This window comes from Globicephala melas, chromosome 20 (assembly GCF_963455315.2).
Source record: "Globicephala melas chromosome 20, mGloMel1.2, whole genome shotgun sequence".
Taxonomy (NCBI): domain Eukaryota; kingdom Metazoa; phylum Chordata; class Mammalia; order Artiodactyla; family Delphinidae; genus Globicephala; species Globicephala melas.
The window spans coordinates 39,410,286-39,427,950 of NC_083333.1; the positions used below are offsets into that span (position 1 = coordinate 39,410,286).

Below are 17,665 nucleotides of genomic sequence, written 5' to 3' on the forward strand. Positions count from 1 at the left end.
GAGGGCCCCTCAGCCACGACCCTGGATGAGGAATGAAAAGGAAGCACTTACTCTCCAGGGAGCCAGGGGGCCTCCAGAAAAATGGAAGAACTCAGAACCAGAGGGGCACCCCAAAGAGAGCCCCAGACTGGAGTGCCCTCTCCAGGACCCACCAGAATCTTCTTCATTGTCATGGAAACTACATCAGAGCTGCCTTCCTGGAAGCTGCCTTTCCTCCTCCCCCACTTCTCTTGGCTCAGAGACACAAGCTCCTCCCTAAACTGGTCCCATCCAGCTTAAAGCTGAGATTTGCTTGGGCTTGTCTCTCCTTGCTTGGGGAGGGTTCCTTGCTAAGCTCGATTAGTTTGGTCTTTATTGTACGTACTCACTAAACAACTATTTCCTGGGACCCTCATAAGCTTGAAGTAAGCTGGGGAAGACTTAAAGAGGCAAATGAGATCTTTTCCAGGCCCTGGAAAGCTCTCCATACAATCGGATGACCACGAGGCAGAAAAAGACTTGACAACAGAGATACAGGCAAGAATGTTGTAGGGTCTTTACGGAACTGATTCAGGATCTCTGGAAGGCTTCCTGGAGAAGAGAGGCAATAAGCATGAGTCTTAAATATTTCGGCAGAGAAGAGAGGGAAGTTTATTTTCATTTGTCCAGGATGATCTCCTGAAAGGAGCCCTAAACAGGTGCTAGAGGTTTGGTGTTCTAGCTCTGATCCTGACAACTGAAAGAGCTTGCATGTATCATTTCCTTCTCTGAAGCTCGACAGCCTCATCTGTAAAGTGGGGGTGTTAGATTAGATGAATTTTGAAAACAGGCCTGAGGTTTGGTCACTCTCTTGTGTTTATCACAAACAGGCAGGAAACAAATCAGGCTCTCCTCAAAGGAGGGCATAGACTGTAGACCCAGATTATCTCAGGAAAAAAAAAAAAAGACCTGGGGGATGTCATGTCCTGTGTGCCTCCATGGCTCCAGCCTAAGCAGCACAGCACACCAAGTGTCTATCTTGGTCACAGCTGCCTACCTGGCACCCAGCACTGTGTCTGGCACAATAAATATTTATTGAATGAATTGGTAAATGAATGAGGTGACAGACTATGAGTAGCTTTTGGCTAGAACTGACAGCAGTCCTGCCCCCAGATCATCAGATCCCTTGCGGCTTTTGCTCCCTCATACCTTGTGTTTGTTCTCAGGATAAGAAGAAAGATGGCGGAGAGAGAACTGCATTTTCAGAGATCCATGCCGGGCCTCTAGTTTCTGCTGCAATCAATAGAAAGTGGGTCACAGAACAGCTCTGTAGAGAGCAGACCCTTGAGAAAAAGTCTGGATTCCGTGCCAGTTTACATTTATTGAGGGCCTACTGTGTATCAGTTGTTGTCACATAGCTTTAATTCATTTAATTGTGGCCTCAAAGGACTGTACAGGAGAACATAGGGGATTGCGGGCTGCAAACCCCAGCGGCGCTGACGGAGTGACCTCCGCAAAGCCACTGCCCCTCTCTGAGTTTTCATTTTCTGTCTCTGTAAAATGGAAAAAATAGAACCCCTTCGCCAGCTTATGGGAGTGAAATGAGCACGTGGAAGCAGAGCGCTTCATAAATGCTCTTTATTATTGTTCCTCGGGGCATGGAAGTCCGCTCGCTTCCCCCCAGGGCGCACACATAGATATATTCACACTCCCACGTACACGCAGATGCACAGAGATGTGTGCAGACGCCAGCCGGAGGTGCTAGCCGAGCCTCAGGGCCACAGACGAGTCCCGCAGAGGAGACGTAGGGTCCTCGACTGCCCCCGTTTTCTCTCAGCTATTTATGAATGAACTCCGGCCGCGAGAAGTTTATTTTTTTATGAATGAGAGCCCAAGCGGTGAATGAAGCCGGGAGCCAGCCCCTGCGTTCTGATTGGCCCCCGCGGCTGGGAAACTCCGCCCCTCCGGCTCGGCCGGGCGAGTCTCGGGATTGGCGGGCGAGCCGGGCCCTGGGGTTTCATTCACAAAAGTCAATGAAACAAAGGGAACGGGGTGGGGGGAGAGAGAGCCGAGGCCGAGGCGAAGGAAATGCACCAATCAGCGGCTCCCCCGGGCTCACAACTGTCGGCGGCGCCCGGAAAACAAGCCGGTGCGCGGGGGACCCGGGGCCGGGGCCGCCTCGCTCCGGCCTAGCCCCACGGCCCTCAGTGGGGTCCCGGGGTATGCTCGGGACCCCCCGCTGCTCCAGCACAGACGCCCGGGCCTCAGGTGAGGCTGCGGGAGGGAGAGGGAGGGAGAATGTCTGCGATTCCCAGCCTCGCCTCCAACACGCACCACACTCTCACAGCCGCCTCCGCAGATTCCAGGGCAAGGGGTGGGAGACGCTGGGATTCAGGGTTGGAGGGGGCGCCAGAGTTGTGGGTGTGCGAATGGTGCGCTCCTCGCCCGCTCCTCCGCGCGCCAGCGCACACGCGCGAGAGAGCGAACACACACACACACACACACACACACACACACACACACACACACACACACGCACACACGCACACACACACACACACACGTCTTATGTAACTGAGCCTGGGCAAAGCAGGGCTGCAGAAAGCAGCCGAAACGGCGAGCCCGGCTCCCAGGAGCAGGTGGGACCTCCTTTGGCGGGAGGGGAGTGGTGGCGACGCTAGGCTCGGCAGGCGGAAACCTCCCCATCGCCTAAGTGAGTCGGAGAAGTTTTGCCGTCGGACCCAGAGCCTCGCGACTGCCCCTCCCGGTCGCCCTTCCCCACCCCCACCTCGCTGCCTTCCCCCAGACGGTGTGCAAACGCAGCTCCCCCGCCCCCAGGTCTCTGCCCCCGCGCGGGGCCCGGGCCGTGTGGCCGGAGGGAGCGGCCGGATGGAGCGGAGGATGAAAGGCGAATACTTGGACCAGCAAGTGCCCTACACCTTCTGCAGCGTGAGCGCCGCGCCGGCCTCCACGCCCGCCCCCTCCCTGCACCCCGCCCCTACCCACCCAGCGGCCCCAACGGGGTCCAGGGCTGCCCGCCCCGGAGTCACCCCGGGACCCCAGCCCCGCCCCCCAGACCAGGCGGCCTCAGGGTGACTCGGGGGCATTCTTCCCCTTCTCCGCAGAAATCTCCCGGAAATGGGAGCTTGCGCGAAGCGCTGATGGTCCCGCAGGGGAAGCTCATGGACCCGGGCTCCCTGCCGCCCCCCGACTCCGAAGGTAAAGAGACAGAGCGACAAACCGCTACCCTCCCCACCTCACACACCCCGAGGGCTGACCCTGGAGCCCCCGCCCTTTTCCCAAAAGGACTCGCCCTCCAAGGGACTCTGGTCATTATCCACCAGTACCCCCAAGGGGGAGGTCATCCGGCTCGCTAGGGCTCCCGCTCTCTCACGAGCACCTCCAGCTCACCTTCTCCAATTCCATTATTCACCCCTCAGATCTATTCCAGGATCTAAGTCACTTCCAGGAGACGTGGCTTGCTGAAGGTGAGTGGTTTTGTGACCTTTACTATTATTGGGGTGGGGGATGCTCTCTACCCCTACTATTCCAGCCTAGCCCGCTTCCTCTCTCCTCACCCTCAAGGGCCTCTGCAAGGCCCCTTCCCCACGTCCCCTGCCTCTCCACTCTTTCCAGCTCCCAGCGTGGTTACTTATATTGATATTTATTTTCTCTGCCCTGAGCCAGGCTTGTGTAACTAGGCCTGCGGATGAATCAGACCATTGTGTGGGGTATTTGCCTATTTGAATGGAACTTGGCCCCAGGCCCGTTTTCCTGGTTGAAATTTTCATTTGCAAAGTTTGTTTGGCACCAGCCGCCAGGCCGAGGTGTAGGTTGGGGTGTTGCGGGAGTCGGGAGTTTAAGAAACTGGAGGAGGAGAAGTAGAGATTCATTTGTTACTTCCTTTCTGGAATTGCCAAAACATTCATTGTTACACCCTTGGTTTCTCTTCTTCCCAGCCCGCAGCGCCAAACAATTTACTGTTTGAGCCAAAAGAACTGCAAAAGTTTAAATAATTCTTTTTTGCCTCACTTTGGCAAAGCAGCCCAGGGCTTCTTCCTCAAACAGCCTTGATTGTAATTCTAATGGCAACTGATCCTCCCGCCTCCTTCCCTCTTGACTACCTCCCTCCCCAGGCAAATTGCCCCTCCAGTTTGCTGGGGGCGGGGGTGGGGTGCGCTCTGAGCTGGAGGGGTGGGGTCAATAGCGAGACCTCCTCTGGGTAGCGAGGTGTGTTCCGGGATGGGGGGGGGGTCTCCTGGTTGGATTCCTTGGTGTGTTTGGGTGGGGCCTGAGGGTGTTGCCGGTGGGGCTGCAGGTAGGAGGCTTATGGTGTTTAGGCAGTCTCTGAGAGGGAAGGGTTAACACCCCCATCTGAGGGTCCCTTCAGTGTAACACTGAAAACCAAGAAACTACAGCACTAGGAACCCCTTCTTGAGGGCTTTTCTCTTCTTTGGGATCTCCCCTTCCCTCCACCTTTGACGATTTTTTTAAACTCAAACCCAGCTCCTCTAGAGCCATCTTTAAAACCTTGGGGTAGAAGAGAAAGACCCCTGACTAGGTGAGACTAGATCTGTCTTGACGACTGTGGTGTCCCCAAAATATGTACGCTAACAGACTGACTGTTTAGCATAGAGCAAGCGCTCAAGACATTTTGTGGAATTCGAGGCTGAACGGCCTCGTGGGTGCTGGAGGGATCTGGGGGTTCTGGGGGAGATTGTGCACGTCTTGTCTTCCCCGATTCTGCAAGCCCTGTGTGCCCAGCTGCGAGTTACATGCAGAGCTATGCCCAGTCCTCCCATCTTCCGCTCGAGGTTTCGGAGCTAGGCTGGAGCTGAAGGACGCAGCGGTGTCGGTTTCCACCGTCTCTCAAAGACTTCCTTTCCCAAAGCCCGATTTCTGTCTGGCTTGCCAGGCTCCTCGTCTGTCAGCTGAGGGTCCCTAGGCTCCCCAGGTGGGCAGCTCCCGGGGCTGTGATCTAGGGGTAGGCTCAGAGGGTGGCATTTTGGAAGCAGCTGGGTTTGGAATGGGAAGGGGAGGAAAACGTTCTCCTCTGCTCTCAACCTTGGAAGCCCCACCCCTTGGCGGTGGGGGTCTAGAAATTGTACTTGTGTCTATCTGCATGTGTCAGTGTGACAGCCAGTGTGTGTGCTTCCTGCTGCTGCCCTGGAAGTCCCTGTACATTTAAATCCAGTGGGTGGGGATCGCAAGACGGAGGTGGGGGGGGCCGCTGGGGTCTCCTTGGTTCCCTGTCCTTCCTTCTGAGGGAGCAGCTCAGGTTCCCAGCTGGCGATGGATGGCCAGGCGTGAGGGGGGGATGCTGAGGCCGATCGCTCCTTCTCGCTCTCTCTGCGGAGACAGATGCAGCTGCCGGGGCCCTGTCCCCCTGCACCATCCCAGCAGCGCCCCAGCCTCCTCTCCTGCCTCTTCCCACCAGGTCAGTGACCCTGCAGCCCAGAGGGAGTTTTGGGGTGGCAGGGAGGGACTAGCTCCTTTGGAAACTTGCCAGTGGTGGGGCGCGTGGGACTGGAGGCCAGAGCCCATCCTCCCTCAGCTTGATTTCCCCCTAAAGCCCCAATGTGGAGAGACGCAGTGGGTCCTTGAAGTGTGGGTGAGGCTGTGAAGATTTCGGGGGACACCCGGCTGGATGCTGGCGGAGGCGTTCTGGGTGCGGCGTCTGGTGTCCGTGCAACATTGAGGGGGAGGGGGAGGGGGGCTCGGTCGAGGCAGCTCAGACATCTTTGGGTTGGAGGTTTTCTAGATGGAGAGGGTGGGGGTGAAGTGAGACTAAGAAGGTGTGTCTGTTTTCGGGGTGCCTGGGATCTGCTCAGTTGCTGGAGAAATAATCAGGCTACTACAGGGAAACTCAGGCTCAGACAGGCTGAGCCCAGGCTGTGTCTGGCTATGGTTAAAGATGTGCCGCTTCTGGACGAGGGTTCCTTTCCGGGCTTGTTGGGAGCCCACAGGAACCCCCAGAGACAATGATGTTGGTCTCTTTGGCGGTAAGGAACATTGACTCTGGGTCATGTATGTCCTTTGTATGAGTCCGTGGATTCCCAAAAGCTCTGTGGATAGGTGGCAGGGGTCCTTGCGCCCTCTGATATGTGTATAAAATTGTTGGGGGTACACCCTACACAAAGGAATGTGAATTTTTCTAGGAAGAGAATGATCCGTAGCTTTTACGAGATTCTCAAAGGGGTGGGTCTGTGCTCCCCTTGCCATAAGAATCATTGCTCCCAAATCTTCCTCCAAGGTCTTCAGCTCCCTTGCCCCTTGGTTTTCCCTCATCGTATTTTTAAGTCCAAAAAGAGAACCTGTGTGGGAAGGGTATGCAGAGAGGATGTGTTTCATCCGTGTGCTGGCGTGAAGTAAGAGGCATCAGGGTGTGTGAACCTGCGTGTGTGCACGCTGGTGCTGCAGTCTGTCTGTGGGGCGATATGGGGTTAATCCCCTCTCCCAGTCTTTCCTAGCTACAATGCCTCCTTCTACATCTTTCTGTCTCCTCCCCTTCCAGAAGGCTTTTGGGGACAAATGTCCCCTCCATAGATAGAGAACTGGTTCCTTCCAGCACACTGCCAGGGTGGGGGCGGGGTAAGGGTGAGAGATGAGGCCAGTGGTGATACAATGGAGCAGAAGCTCCGGGGAATGGCCCCCCTTCCCCCTGGGGCTCCTTAAGGACCCCTTCACCCTGTAATTGTACCCTAGGAGGGGGAGAAGGTGATGGGGCATGTATCATATAGGTGGGTGGTTTGCCTGGGGTGGGCTTAGCTACTTGGTGGTTTTCACCTCCCAGCTCTCCTGGAGCCCAGCTTGGGAGGCCCCTAAGCCCCTTCTCTTCTACTGACTCCCGCCCCCCACTGGAGGGATGTTCCCTAAAATTCTCTCTTTCTGGGTATCGTGCTGGCTTGGCACATTTCCCGTCCCCTCCTTAATTATCTGTCATGTCCCCAGGCAGGTGAACTCCACCTTAGTGCCAGGATGGAGTTGAGGGCAGACCCTGGCACACTGGCTTGGCAGCCAGAGCTCAGCCAGCTCAACAAATACAGAGCGGCTGACACTCAAGACCAAACACGGTATTAGAAATTCTCCTGCTGTCCAGGAATGAGAGGCTCCACGTTACTGTTCCTATTCCCATCCTTGACAGTCTCTGTGCGACTGAAGCCCTGTCCTGCCCCTTTGGGAGAAGCCGGTGTTCTGGAGAGAGGCCAGGCAGGGACTGGGGTTCCCACCACAGCCCCTTCTTGCCTGGGCTGCTTTCTCATGGCCCTGGGATGAAGATAGTGCCACCTCTTTTGAGGTGTGGTCAGTGTGCTGGGGCGGGGGGGGCTCCTCTGGGACTGCTGGGGGGACTGGGGGTTCTGGTCCAACCTTCAGGCCTGAGGCAAGAGGAAGGACAAGATGACCCCAGGGCTCTAGCGTCACGTGACCTGGTCTGTGACGCCAGCAGGAGATGCCCCCAGCCCGTTACCTCCGTGGAAACCGGCAGTTAACGTAGCCCCAGAAGCAGACCTATGTGCGTCAGCCTCCCCCGTGTTCTGCACCTCCTCCACCCTTGGAACCCTCCTTGCCCAGGTGGCAGGGAGGGAAATATTGTCCATCTTGCTCTTATCACCCCCCTCCTGCCACTCTGGGGGTCTTGTCTGTGGGTGGGCCAGAGGGCACAGCAGGCATGGGCAGGGAGGGAAATATTGTCCATCTTGCTCTTATCACCCCCCTCCTGCCACTCTGGGGGTCTTGTCTGTGGGCGGGCCAGAGGGCACAGCAGGGATGGGCTTGGGCCTTGCACCCCTGGGCAGCTGAGCAGGTTTTGCACCCTTCCCTTTATCCAGTTTTCCAAACCTGCCTCTTCTTAAGAGCTACCAGGGGCATGCGTTAAAATACAGATGCCTGGCCCCCACCCCGGGCCTGTGGAATGAGACTCTCCAGAGGAGGGGACTGGGAATCCGTTGTTAACAATGCCCCAGGATTCTTGACTGGGCCCAGTTTGGGAATGGTTGCCTTTGTGCCCTAGTCGCGCTCCTGAAAAGATGTGCTGTGTGGTTTTTTGGTTGATTTGTTTTTGCCACGGGATTTCATGCCCTGGTGATCTATCTGATCACTTTAGGATGGTTCTATGCTTACTTTTCTTTCATAAATTCTTTAGCTGCTAGTGGTTCCTGATTCTTAAACCCCTCAGCCATTGGGTTCCCTCTGTCAGGAAGTCACCTACCTACAAACGTATATTTTATTTTATTTAATTTATTTTTTTATTGAAGTATCGTTGATGTACAATATTGTGTTAGTTTCAGGTGTGCAGCAAAGTGATTTGGTTATACATGTATATATGTGTATACCTATATTCTTTTTTTATTCCTTTCCATTATAGTTTATTACAAGATATTGAATATAGTTCCCTGTGCTATACCGTAAATCCTTGTTTATTTTATATACGGTAGTGTACGTCTGTTAATCCCATGCTCTCAACTTATCCCTCCCCCCCACCCCGCATAAATGTGTATTTTAAAGCACTTGACACCTCTGATATTTAAAGTAAGTTGGTGAAGAATCCACTTGCCAAGCAATTGATCACAGCCTAAAGCATCCCTTGTGAGATGTGCTTTTCAGGGGACCTGCCTCTAATGTTACCTGGTGGTGGAGAGGGGGAGCCCTAAAGGGGAGGGAAGGGCTGATTGGTTAGGATCTCTTCAGTTCTTGCTCCCAGGCCCATGTTGCTGGCTCTCACCGGCCTGAGGACAAGGCGTCATTGTAGTTTATTCATATAGTTGACAAATAATGCATTGAGTGTCTCTTCTGAATGAGACCTTGTTTGAGGGGTGCTGGGGAGTCAGACAAATAAGACAGACAAAGCCCCTGCCCTCAGCAAGGTTAACTTTCTGGTAGAGGAGATGGACAATAAATTACACATAAGTTACATGTGCGTAAATTAATAAGTTCAGGTAGTCATATGTACTAGGGAAAAAATAAAACAGGGATGCGATCGAGAGCCAGGAGGGACCACTTTGGTTTGGGTGGTCAGAGAAAGCCTCTGAGATAGCAAAGTGAGCTAACACTTCAAAGGCCAGAAAAAAACAGGCAAAGATGTGGGGAAGAGGGTTCAAGCTGGTCAAGTTTGAGGACCCAAAAGGAGACCAGAGCTCTGGAGAGTAACAGGCAAGGAGAGGCAGGTGAGAGAGGTAAGCAAGAGCCAGAAACTTGGGCGCCACAGAGGCCAAGGGCAAGAGTTTGGGGTTCATGCTTTAAGCAAGGGAGAGAAGTGATCGGATTTCTGTTGTAAAAAGATCCCTCTGACAGTTTTGGGGAGAGTAGATGTTGGGAGTTCTGATAACATGTCGTGGCTGAAATCCAAGGAAGAAATGATGGAGCCTTGGCCCAGGAGGGAAGCCATAGAGACTGGGGTGTGTCCTGTATAGACTAGGACGAGTGGCCGTGATCTCCAGCCATCTCCTCGTATCCCACACCCTTACCAGCCATTCTCAACTCTCCGGTCATTTTATCCATGAGTTTTCCTATTGTCCAATCTGAGAGCAGTCTCCAGGGAACAAAAGACCCCTCTCCATGGGTTCCATTGCTTCATCTTCAAGCCAGTCTCTTCCCAGATTGATAGGAAGTCCCTCTCGGTGTCTACCCTTCCCCTTCCTGCTGTGATCTGTTTATTCCTGAGAGAGGGGCAAAAAGTGGGCAAAGACTGGGGTCAGGAGAGGTGCTGAGCTGTAACCCACCTGAAGGAGTTAGTGAGCCCAGGATAAGAACTAGAAATCAAAGCCCGGATATCCAGTCTGGAGGCCATGGATGAGCTGTTGTTCTATTTTAGTTTTCCTGCCTAATCCCCAAACTCAACTCTACCCACGCTGGCACCCTGGGGGTGCTCCTCAGAGCTCCAAGCTTGGGAACCCTTCTCTCTCTCCTAGTTGCCCATCAGAGCGATAAGGCACCTGACCTGCCAGTGTCCCCAGCCTCCTCTCCCATTGTCATCCTCTTATCACCTCTCTTGAACCATTCTCCTTCTTCCCTTCCATCTCCTTTACCAGGCTCTAGATTTCTACCTTTCACCCGGGAGGTTCTATAAAAGGCAGATTCCTGGGTCCAGCCCAGATTCAGAATCTTCCCATGTGATTCTAAGCCCACAGAATCTCACTCCTTACAGTACCTGCGCGCCCCAGATGTGGCTCTGCTGGGAGCTCTGAGGGAGCTTTGTAAACTGAGGCGCAGGGCTGTCTTCACTCATAAAAGTGGAGGGAAAAAAAGACGAAGCGTCTAGGACAAAACTCTGGAATCTGCTCAGACGGGTTCTGAGAACTTGCAGCCTTCCCTCCAGGGTGTTAATGGAACCCAGAGATGGAGGTCGCTAGGACCTGGGGTGGAGTTGCCTTCAGTCCTAGGAAAGCTGTTTCCCTGCTTCGGGCTGGTGCTAATCTGCAGGGCTGCAATAATGGTGTCTGCCAGGGGCTGCCATCCGGGGCCCCCACCCCAGACTCACCTCTGGCCTCTCTCTGCAGCTCAGGTACCGGACAGTGATGAGCAGTTTGTTCCTGATTTCCATTCAGAAAACTGTGAGTAGAGGGCCTGGGTAGAGGGAATGGAGAGTAGGGGAGGGCAGGAAATGAGTCATAGGGATAGAGAATCCCAAAAGATCAACTTGTTCTGTCCTCTAGAAGAGGGTGAAGGGCAGGGCTCCCCATTCTTGGGTTTGGACCCAAAGACCAAGCAATAACTGGGAGATGAAGACCTTGCTTCAAATCGGGGCTTGTCCATCCTAGCTGTGTGACCTTGGAGCAGACATTTCATCTCTGTGATCCTCCATTTCCTTATTTCTGAAACGAGGGGCTTGGACCCGTGCAGCAGGGTCCAGTTCTACCATTCTAAGTTACTTTCATGCAACTGGGGGCGATTTTGCCCCCCAGGAGACATGGGGCAATGTCAGTTGACATTTGGGGTTGTCACAACTGAGGGTGGGGTGCTATTGGCATCTAGTGGGTAGAGGTCAGGGATGCAGCTAACATCCTACAATGCTCAGGATAGCCCCCATGACAAGGAATTATCTGGCCCAAATGTCACTAGTGCTACTGTTGAGAAACCCTGCTTTAATGTCGGATACTTTGCTCTCAACTATCTTCAATGACATGAAAACAGGGCACAAATGATCGACAACAGAACCGTCGATTGCAGGTTTCGACTCTCTCACATTCACTGCCTCGGAACCAACTCTGCTGCTCAGCCTGGTGGCTGGAGTTGGCGAACCCAGCAGGGGCCACAGGAAAGGCCAATGTTCTTCCCAGATAATTAGGAGCATGTGTATGATGCTAGTCAGCTGACAGGCAAGTGGGCTAATATCCAACCTTAACCAGAAAAAGAAAGATTCTTCATAGCCCCAAAGAAGAAAACATTTTTCTCCCTTGGAATTTTACAGGGCAGTCAGGAAAACCAGAGCCTTTCGTTGGAGGTGCTCACCCCTAGAAAGGTGTTTGGGGGGTGGGGGGATTGCGTTAAATGTTGAACTTCAGACAGTTTCTTTGGTTCCTATGGGACATTAGCCTGAGGTATAAGGCTACACATAATGTAAATAGCCAACTGTTCTTAGAAGTGTCTGACAACGGAGATCCAGAGAAGGGGGATGAGGCTGTACTGGCACCCAGCTGGTCCTTAAAGAGCAGAAGGTGTCCGAAGCTCTTCCTGCCTCTCCTGTGACACTCTCTGGCCTTGCTCTGCCTCTCCCGACCCCCACAGTAGCTTTCCACAGCCCCACGACCAGGATCAAGAAGGAACCCCAGAGTCCCCGCACAGAGCGGGCCCTGCCCTGCAGCAGGAAGCCGCCCCTCTCCTACCATCATGGCGAGCAGTGCCTTTATTCCAGGTGAGCCCCAGCCCCGCCCTGGGGAAGGGTTGGATGGAGGGTGGGGGTGGGCACCTGTGAGCAATGGCAGCGGTTGAGATGCAGGTTAGACACGGAAAGGATTTCCGAGCTCCTGTAATGCAGTAATGTAGCTCAGGATTTCCTGAGTAGTTAGGATGAAAAATGCAGCAGCGGGTTCAAGGGATGTGTGTTAAGACCCAGGCAGGGTGTTTCCACTGGAGAAGCTGCTGTCTGACCCAGCCCAGCTGCTCTGGGCTGGGGAGAGGTGTTCTAAAGATTACACCCAGCTTCAGGATTAAGAAAGGAGAAGAAAAAGTTCATTTGGGGCTGAGTCTGGCTCATGCTGTTCCTTTCCCGGCACCCTCTACTCTTCTCCCATAATCCCTGTGACCTGACTTCCCAGGGAGTGAAGCGTTCAGAGATGCTCGCCCAGCTTCTCTGCCCCCTCACCCCTGTCTCCCCCTCACCTCCAGTGCCTATGACCCCCCTAGACAAATCGTCATCAAGTCCCCCGCCCCTGGTGCCCCCGGACAGTCGCCCCTGCAACCCTTTCCCCGGGCAGAACAACGGAGTTTCCTGAGATCTTCTGGCACCTCCCAGCCCCACCCTGGCCATGGGTACCTCGGGGAGCATAGGTAAGGTGACAAGGAGAACCAGGTCTCACCAGTTTTTTCTCAATCCCTGAGTGTTCTTCGCTGCCCTTAAGAAACCTGGCATGGGGGGAGGTAGGGAGGAAGGGATATTGACATCCCCCCCATCCCCCCCGGCCGGAGCCCACTCTGTGAGCTCTGGGAGCAGCAGGCACAAGGAGGGCTTCGTTTAATATTCTCTTTTCTTCCTTCTCCATCCAACCACATCCAGCTCTGTCTTCCAGCAGCCCTTGGATATCTGCCACTCCTTCACACCCTCTCAGGGAGGGGGCCGGGAACCTCTCCCAGCCCCCTACCAACACCAGCTGTCGGAGCCCTGCCCACCCTACCCCCAGCAGAGCTTCAAGCGGGAATACCTTGACCCCCTGTATGAACAGGCCGGCCAGCCCGGCCAGCCGGCAGTGGGCCAGGGTGGAATCAATGGGCACAGGTACCCAGGGGCGGGGGTAGTGATCAAACAGGAGCAGATGGACTTCTCCTACGACTCAGGTAAGAGATGCTCCCGGGAAGGAGATGGAGGGGTTTTGGTGGGATTGCTGGGTGGGGTGGCATGTGATCAGTTCCATTAAACCTAGAATGTCTCCCCACAAGTTTTTTTACCTTCCCATCCATTTACCAGTTCATACATTCAACCCACCCACCTACCACTTCTTTTCATAGATTCAAAAGAACTGTCACTTTTCAATCAGCAAACTTATATTCAGATAAGAGATAAGTGACATGTGCAGGTCCTTGCCCTCAGGTAGCTTGTGACTTGATAGGAAAGTTAAGGCATTTCTTCCTATTTCTATTTAGCAGGTGCTTGGGGGTTTAATTACCTACTGAGATTTAAGTACTGTGCCAGGAGCATGAGTGTGTGCAGTTGGAGGACACAAAGATGAATAGGACGTGTCATTGGTCCCTGTCCCCACAGAAGCTTAAAAATACAAAGGGATTTTAATGAGGAGAAACATGAACTTGAAACTAGCCAGGTTCACAGTTCCCAGTTGGAAGGCGGGGTTCACATGTGGTTTTCACATCCTGTTCCGAGCCTCCAGGTTGGAAGGACCCGCCATCCTGGCCAGACCGGAAGTAGGGACTGCTTTAAATTCTAGTTCCACCTGGCTGTTGACAGGAGTGAGATGCACTCAGCTGCAGTGATCAAAAACAGCTACAGCTCAAAATCCCATGCGCCCAGGAAAGGCCCAGAAAACCTTGTCTCCTGTTAACATTGCTACCAGCTCCAAATTTGAGTTTATCTGCAAACTTGCATTAGAAAAAATAAATTCAGAGATTAGGGTAGGCTCAGAGCTGGCCAGAGCTTTTGAATTTCTCTATTCCTGGTGCCCAGTCTTTTCGGGACAGGGGGGTGAGCCCTAAATCCTCCAGACTGCCCCAGCAAGAACCAGAAAGGTGCACCCACCTCTCCTCAAGCCCGGGCCCTAAGCCTGAGCCATGCCCGGCAGTGAGATGGAGGAAGGAGGAGGGAGACGCTCTTGCCGCCGACCTTCAAAGGATGTAGACCGGAGGAGATCGTGTTACATGCCCTTGAACTCCTGCCCCTCCCCCTTCAGCTTTCTCTGAATGGAGTCAGGAATTCCATTCACAAAATGGAGGCATGAATGAGCCCACCCTCCCGCCTCCTCCCGGAGGTGTCGGGTTTCACCATCTCATTCATAGGTGGGAGTGGTGGGGGTAGGGCGGGAAGGGGCTGGCACTTGAAGGGCTGGCTTTGCACCGGGGCCGCCTCCAGGTGGGGTGGGGAGGTGTCAGTTCCGTGGAATGGAATGAAATAGAGTGGACTGTCTGCTGTCAGACCTGAAAACACACAGCCCCGTGTGCCCACTGCCTCTTCCACAAATAGATGCATGCGTGTTCTCTCTCTCCCCCCGCCCCACCCCCACTCCTTTCCTCCCTCTCTCCCTCCCTCCCTCACACCCGCACTGGGCTGGAACCTGCCCTGCTGACCGGACGTCAGCCCATTCCAAGGGAATCTTAGGCTGGGACATTGAACCCTTTCCCCGGAGGTTCATCTCTACCCTCCTCCTCCCCATAAACTCACAGGAAACAGCTGCTCCCTGGAATCCTGGGCCTTGTGGAGCAGCTTTGCCCAGCCCCAGCTGCTGCCATCCAGGCCCTCTGGCCCCGCCCTCAAGTTGAGGGCTTCCGGCTTCTCACTCCCTCTGGGGGGAACTTCCCCTAGGATTTGGTGGTAGGCAGGCCTCTTGGAAAAGAACCGGAAGGCAGGCTGGCAGAAGAAGTTCTTGAATGTGTGCAGGACTGCCGCCCCTACCCCAGCTACCTATAACATCGCCCTTTTTTCTTTCTTCCCCCCCGCCAGACGTCCCTGGGTATGCTTCAATGTACCTTCACGCAGAGGGTTTCTCCGGGCCCTCTCCAGGTGACGGGACCATGGGTAAGGCAGCCTCCTACCTCCCCTGCCAAGCCCTCCAAGTTTGGAGGAGGGAGTCGTGCCTTGGGGGAGGGGCTCCTGGCCAGGAGTCCCTCTGGACTCTCTGGGGTCTCGTATCAGTGAACCCCCAGATCTGAGTGATCCCTGCAACTTCCTCCTCAAGGCTATGGCTATGAGAAACCTCTGCGACCATTCCCAGATGATGTCTGCGTCGTCCCTGAGAAATTTGAAGGTCAGAGAAGTGACCTTTCATGCCCTCTGTGTCCCCCAGGAATCACATCACATTTCATGAGAAAGGGCCTGGAGAGACCCCTGGGGAGAGGGGACCGGGTTGCTTGGGGGACCAGAGGGCACAAGCCCTCCACCGCCTGTTTCCTGTGTTCCCCAGGAGACATCAAGCAGGAAGGGGTGGGAGCCTTCAGAGAGGGGCCGCCCTACCAGCGCCGGGGTGCCTTGCAGCTGTGGCAGTTTCTGGTGGCCCTGCTGGATGACCCGACAAATGCCCACTTCATTGCCTGGACCGGCCGGGGGATGGAGTTCAAACTAATTGAGCCTGAGGAGGTGGGCCTCTCAGATGTCCCCACCCCTCCTCCCAACGACTTTGGGGCCTGGAGATGAGAGCACCTGGGAACTGGTGGCATGTGCCTTCACCAGCACCGTTGCTTTATTTAACCTGAATTCCTGCCAAACCAGGGTCTGTGGGCTGGGGCTTAGCTGCAGGGCCAGCTGAGCATTTGCACCAAGAATCTCAAGTACTCTTTCTGACCTGCGCCCCATTATTTCCTCCGCTGAGCTGCCATCGCCATCCCCAAACTCTGTCTCCTGTCCCCAGGTCGCCAGGCTCTGGGGCATCCAGAAGAACCGGCCAGCCATGAATTACGACAAACTGAGCCGCTCACTCCGATACTACTACGAGAAAGGCATCATGCAGAAGGTCGGGCTTAGGGGTCCAAGGACAAGGGGGTGGGGGGCAGTGGAGGTGGGAAGGTGATGGGGGCAGGAGAGCACTCTCACAAGTTTGAAGGAGCAGACAGTGAACCAGTCAGAGAAGTCAAACTGGTCAATCCCAAGATTTCCCTCTCCCAAAACAGTGATACACATAAATAGTAATGGAAAAGCCTAAAGCATGGAGAGGTTGAGATTAGAGAACAGGAGCTTCTTAGAAGAACCAGCTGGAGGAGAAATGTGCCCCGGGCATCTGTAGGAGGGCTGCTCTCCCCACCCCAACACTGACCCGGCCCTCTCTTCCCACAGGTGGCTGGCGAGCGTTACGTGTATAAGTTTGTGTGCGAGCCCGAGGCCCTCTTCTCTCTGGCCTTCCCGGACAATCAGCGTCCAACTCTCAAGGCTGAGTTTGACCGGCCCGTCAGTGAGGAGGACACAGTCCCTTTGTCCCACTTGGACGAGAGCCCCGCCTACCTCCCAGAGCTGGCTGGCCCCGCCCAGCCCTTTGGCCCCAAGGGTGGCTACTCTTACTAGCCCCTAGCAGCTGCTCCCCTGCTGCCGGGGGTGCTGCCCTGTGTACATAGAGCTGAATTTGGTGTCAGGGAAACTCCCACTCTGAAACCCACAGATGTCTTTGGAGCAGATCCCCTCTGCCCATCAGTCACTCCAGCCCAGACTCTGAGCTGCTCCCCAGAGTTGATGGGAAGGGAAAGTGGAGACACTGCGAGTGTGAAGGTGGTGTCTCTGAAACTCCTCCGGGGACTCCACCTCTGGCCTCTTCCTAGGTCCTGCTTAGAGGCCAAGCCCCACTCCCTCTCCCCCATCACAGAGAACAAGAGTTTGTTCTGTTCTGGGGGACAGAGAAGGAGCTTCCCCACTTCATCCTGGCGGAGAGGGAGACATTGAGCTCCCCTGATCTCCCATGCTGGGGAGACGGCACGCTGCATCCCGCACTCTGCTCCAGGCTGTGGCCCTGGAGGGTCCTACTTGGCAGTTCTTGGTGCTCTTTGTTCCTAGAGTCGGGGAAGCTGGAGTGAGGAACCTGGGATGGGGGAGGGCTTGCCAGGTGGAGGAGGGATGGCTGGGCTCTGCTCCCAGGGCCCTCTGCCTTTTCCTAGGCCCAGGCCTGGGATTCACCTCCATCTCCACTACATCTGCCAGACCCTAATAAAGGCCCCTGCGTCTCCTGTGAGTTCTCCTTTGTCCTCTTTGCTGCCATGGGAGAAGGACCTGGGGCTGGAAAGAGCTCTGGCCTTAGGGGCACGTGACCTGAGTTTGGGGCCTGGCCCTGACACTTAACTTCCCTTATGGGTTTAGGAAAAAACAATTGGCCTCTGACTTTTTCCTCCGGAAAATGGGCTCAGTGGTGCCTGCTCTTTCCCCCTCCCAGGATTATCGTGTGAGGACTGTCTGAAATAATGGACAAAGGGTACTTTGTAATCTGGCCTAGTGCCCGCTGGCCACCTGCAGCCATCTCCCTGTCCAGGATGAGGGAAGTGGGAGCCTAGGAGAGCTTTGAGGGCCTCCTGGGGCTTCTTCAGGCAGAGTTTGGCCTGTGGTTTCTGTGATCACAGTTGCTCCCATGACCATGCTACCCATGTGTACCCCAACTGTGTGTCCCCTCCCGCCGTGGCTCCAGGTTGCTGTTTTTGCTGAAGGTGAGGACAGAGTTTGTGTGGAGAGGATCTGGAGAGCAGGGAGAGAAGCAAGGCACCCAGGCAGGAGGGTGCAGGGAGGCTGGAGCAGCCCCGAGCCCTGGGTCCTGGCTAGTGGAGGAAGAACAGGCCAGACCTTCGCAGGAAAAGGGAAGGAGAAACAGCATGGATTCTCCTTGCCCAAATTTGGGGGAAACCAGAACCCTGGGCCGAG

The 17,665-nt window shown here is 54.8% G+C and overlaps 1 protein-coding gene across 6 annotated transcripts; it reads left to right on the forward strand.

The window, feature by feature from the left end:
- Positions 1-2,068: 2,068 nt before the first annotated feature.
- Positions 2,069-16,977, forward strand: ETV4 (ETS variant transcription factor 4). 6 transcript variants are annotated; one of them, XM_030849024.2, is made up of 13 exons: positions 2,069-2,226; positions 2,797-2,907; positions 3,084-3,177; positions 3,399-3,446; positions 10,455-10,508; positions 11,683-11,809; positions 12,283-12,444; positions 12,671-12,948; positions 14,780-14,854; positions 15,015-15,083; positions 15,240-15,412; positions 15,684-15,785; positions 16,106-16,977. In XM_030849024.2, exons 2-13 carry the CDS (start codon positions 2,848-2,850, stop codon positions 16,328-16,330), a joined length of 1,467 nt encoding a protein of 488 aa, XP_030704884.1. In that variant the 5' UTR covers positions 2,069-2,226; positions 2,797-2,847; the 3' UTR covers positions 16,331-16,977. The 6 variants fall into 6 exon arrangements, with proteins under 6 accessions (XP_030704884.1, XP_030704888.1, XP_030704886.1 ...); XM_030849026.2 differs by having other exon boundaries at positions 2,072-2,226; positions 12,301-12,444; XM_030849025.2 differs by lacking the exon at positions 2,069-2,226 and adding an exon at positions 2,544-2,671.
- Positions 16,978-17,665: the final 688 nt, after the last annotated feature.

What these genes read in the sequence shown, in the direction of transcription:
- ETV4 (XM_030849024.2), top strand. Translation starts at nt 2,848, where the DNA reads ATGGAGCGGAGGATGAAAGGCGAATACTTGGACCAGCAAGTGCCCTAC. An exon ending in TGCCCTACACCTTCTGCAGC is followed by an intron (nt 2,908 to 3,083) that starts GTGAGCGCCGCG and finishes CCTTCTCCGCAG; the next exon opens with AAATCTCCCGGAAATGGGAG. An exon ending in CGTCCCTGAGAAATTTGAAG is followed by an intron (nt 15,084 to 15,239) that starts GTCAGAGAAGTG and finishes TGTGTTCCCCAG; the next exon opens with GAGACATCAAGCAGGAAGGG.